Below are 3,330 nucleotides of genomic sequence, written 5' to 3'. Positions count from 1 at the left end.
AGAAAAAGAAAAAGAAGAAGAAGAAGGAGAAAAAGAAAAAGGGGAGAGAGAGAGAGAGAGAGAGAGAGAGAGAGAGAGAGAGAGAGAGAGAGAGAGAGATGACAAGCCGCCCACCTCCCCCTTCCAAGTTCTCCACCACCTGGCCTCTCGCCAGAATATCCCCAAATCCCCGGGGCGACTCTTCATCTCCCAGAGTGGGACTCCAAATGAAACAGAACAGTAGTATGAAGGGGCGTGCCTCCACTGCCATGCCGCCCCCTCCTCCCTTTCAGCGCTCGGTTATAAGTTGAGTGGAGCCGGATCTCATACAGTGACATCCTCTGCTCCCCTGCTGTCAGCTGAGCCTGCTCCAGCACCAAACGTGAAGAAGCAGTCTGATCCCTGGCATCGAAATCCCAGTCTCGAGCCCCCAGACTGTGACCTAGGCCAGAGCGACCCTGACTAGACCCTAGCTGCACCCTTTACCGACCCAAGCTGGACCCAGTCGAGGTCTCCAGCAGAGACCTCTGTCGGCTCTGAGAGAGACCCCTTGCTGACTCGAGGCAGCGCCAGGCTGCACCGTCTGTCGACCCCAAGCAGCTTCCAGACTTATCCCGGCAAACCCCAGGAAGCTCCCAAGCCTATCCCTTGTTGATTCCAGGAAGCTCACAGCCTCACTCCCTGCCTACGACTGCTCTCAAATTCACCTCCTGTGGACCCCAGGGACGCGCTTATCTCAGCCTCATCCCCTTCGCCAACCCCGGGCAGTTCTCAAGCGTACCCCTTGCAAAGCCCGGGGGAGTCTCTAGCTCCTCTGCACACCCAAGGCAGCACCCAGGTGCACCCCTTGCCCACTCAGGGCATCCCCAGGCTTCACTCCTGTGGAACCTCTTGGTTCCGCGGCGGCGGCAGCCCCGTCGGCGTCCACCCAGAGCCGGGCTCACCGGTGCTTGGGAGAGGAGGAGCCGGCGCCCTGGCGCTCCTCGTGGGTAGGACCGGGCTAGGGCCCCCGACCACTCTCGGGGTGTCCTGGAGGTCGCTGCTGCTGCTGCTGCTCCTGAGCTTGCCTGCCGGTGCTTGGTACAAGCACGTGGCAAGCCCCCGCTACCACACAGTGGGCCGGGCTTCGGGGCTGCTCATGGGCCTTCGCCGCTCACCTTACATGTGGCGCCGTACTGTGGCATCGAGCCCGGGCCAGGGGAACAGAGACGCGGACCGAGAGCTGTCTGCTTGGAATAACAACCCCCTGCCTGGACCACGCTGTTGGCGGGTGTCCGAGGAAGCCCCGCGGAGACGCAGCGCAGGAACCGCAGGGAGCTAAGTGGAGGACGCTGGACAGGAAACCTGAGTTCGAGCCATCCTGTTGGTGATGAAAGGCTCCGGGACAGTGCACCTGCAGGACCTCCTCGGGGCTAGATAGGAGACTTCTTGCCGCTGGATCCCCATCCTGACCTGCCAGGTACTTAAGGCTCGGAAAGGAGGTGGGACTGGTGGAGTCAGGGGGCATGGGTGGGAGCAGGCTAGCCCTGGAAGGAGAATGTTAGTATGAGTGTGTTGGTCCCTGACCCTGTGAAAATGTGACTGCTGCTGTTTAGTGTGAGAATAAAGGTGGGTGCAGCCCCAGTTCACCCCAGGGTTGTGTCTGAGTCAGCAGAATATGTCTATATGAGCCTGTCTCCCCAAGTGTCCCATGTATGTTCAGGGTTGCTTGAGCCTCAGACTTAGCAGAGGCAGAGAGGCAGAGGATATAGATACCTGAAAACTGGGGCTTAGGGGAGGGGGAGGCTTGGAGATATGAAGTAAATGTTTGCATGGAAGAAGGTACCTAGGGAAATCCTCTCCCTCCTCTCTAGTAGGTTCTAGCTGGGGGAAGGGAGGGGCACGTGGGTCTTCCCATCTTTACTCAGCTCAATTTCCTTGCTCCTTCCCTTACAGAACCTTCGGACAGGAGACACCTGTGCCCTCCCTCGACTGTGGCATTCCAAAACCTACAGACCAATTCCTGACCCCAGTTTTGAATGTCTTGGGATCCCAGGGCCTGTATTTCAGCTTCACTGTGGCCTGTTGTGGGGTAGAGGTTGAGAGGGTAGGAGCAGACACATCACAGAACCCTCAGGAACAATGACTCAACACTTACTGGGGTCTCCAGTTATATCCCGCCCCCTTTCCCTTTCCTTCACAGAATCGTTGTCTTTTTGTTGGGGTCTTCGTACCTTCCCTGTTTACTGTAGGAATCTGCTCTCATTAAAAATGACTATTTAAAATGCACCTGACCTTCTCTGGTTTGCTGCTTTCATCCCCACCCTACACTACAGCTTGTTCTGGAGGAGGCCAGTAGGGATGGAATCCAGAGTTCTTCCTTTCTTCCCAGTCCCTTGTGTACTTTGGTATATTGCCCTACAGTGCAAATAGTGATGTTGTGTTCTGGTAAATGTCATCAGCCCCTGCCCCTTTCTCTGCAGATTTCCTTTCTTCCCTAGGGATAATCCAATTCCCCTCTCCCAACTCTTACTCAGGGTACTGGTTAAGTTGGGAACTACTGCCTCTCTTCCCACCTATCCCCCCTCTATGTTTGTTGACTTTATATCTGTTCTAAACTGAACCAGACAATGGAGATGGGGAGGGTGGTCAAAGTAGCAGGGACCAGGTATGTCTGTTCCGGGGCTCTTTGAATCAGGGCAGAAACCTAATAGCTGGAAGGAACTTGGGGGTGGCATTTTCCCAGATGGGTGAATCCTCCTTCTTTGCTCCTGGAAGGAGTCTGGAACTCCAGGCTGTGCTGTCTCTTTTTCCTCTAGAAAAGGTCTATACCCCTATGCCTCTTAGAGTTGCCTAAGGAATCAGAGCTGGGCTTTCCCTCTCTGGGTCTCAGCTCCATCCAGTCTTCCTTCCCCAGAGCAACCTGTTGGCCTGAAGAGAGGCACTCTGTCCAGAAATTACTCAGCTATTCCCCAGGGTCCTCTATTGGCTACTGGAACAGGTAATTAGTGAGTTCTTGGCTATCCCATCCCCATCCTGGCCCCCAGATCACCCTAATCTCCTTTTGACACTTAGGAGCAGCACTGGAAGAAGACAACAGATCACTCCCTAGGATAATTTTTCACTCTCTCCTCTTCCTCTCTAAAATTCAGGGACATTTTTGCCTCAGGTCTTACCACTATGCTTCAGAAACTCCAGAAGAGGGCAGTGCATCCCCATGAAAATATCTTTGGGGTGTTGGTGCCTTGTTCCCAGCTCCAAGATGACGTTTGAACAATGAGGCCTTTTGGTCTATAGGGGCAGATTCATTGCAGAGTTAAATCCATAACCTTGCAACAAGGTATCTAAAGCAGAAATGTTTGGGGCTGAGTA

At 54.5% G+C, this 3,330-nt stretch overlaps 1 protein-coding gene across 1 annotated transcript; it reads left to right on the top strand.

Annotated features, from left to right (window-relative positions):
* Positions 1-634: 634 nt before the first annotated feature.
* On the top strand, positions 635-2,357 carry NPW (neuropeptide W; the record flags this gene model as incomplete). The annotated part of the gene is made up of 2 exons (XM_021006512.2): positions 635-1,438; positions 1,915-2,357. A coding segment is annotated over one exon (666 nt), but the record flags the coding sequence as incomplete, so codon positions are not given.
* Between the last annotated feature and the right edge of the window lie 973 nt (positions 2,358-3,330).

This window comes from Phascolarctos cinereus, unplaced genomic scaffold (genome assembly GCF_003287225.1).
Source record: "Phascolarctos cinereus isolate Bilbo 61053 unplaced genomic scaffold, phaCin_HiC Scaffold_4;HRSCAF=312, whole genome shotgun sequence".
Taxonomy (NCBI): domain Eukaryota; kingdom Metazoa; phylum Chordata; class Mammalia; order Diprotodontia; family Phascolarctidae; genus Phascolarctos; species Phascolarctos cinereus.
This window is presented reverse-complemented; position numbering and strand designations above follow the sequence as displayed.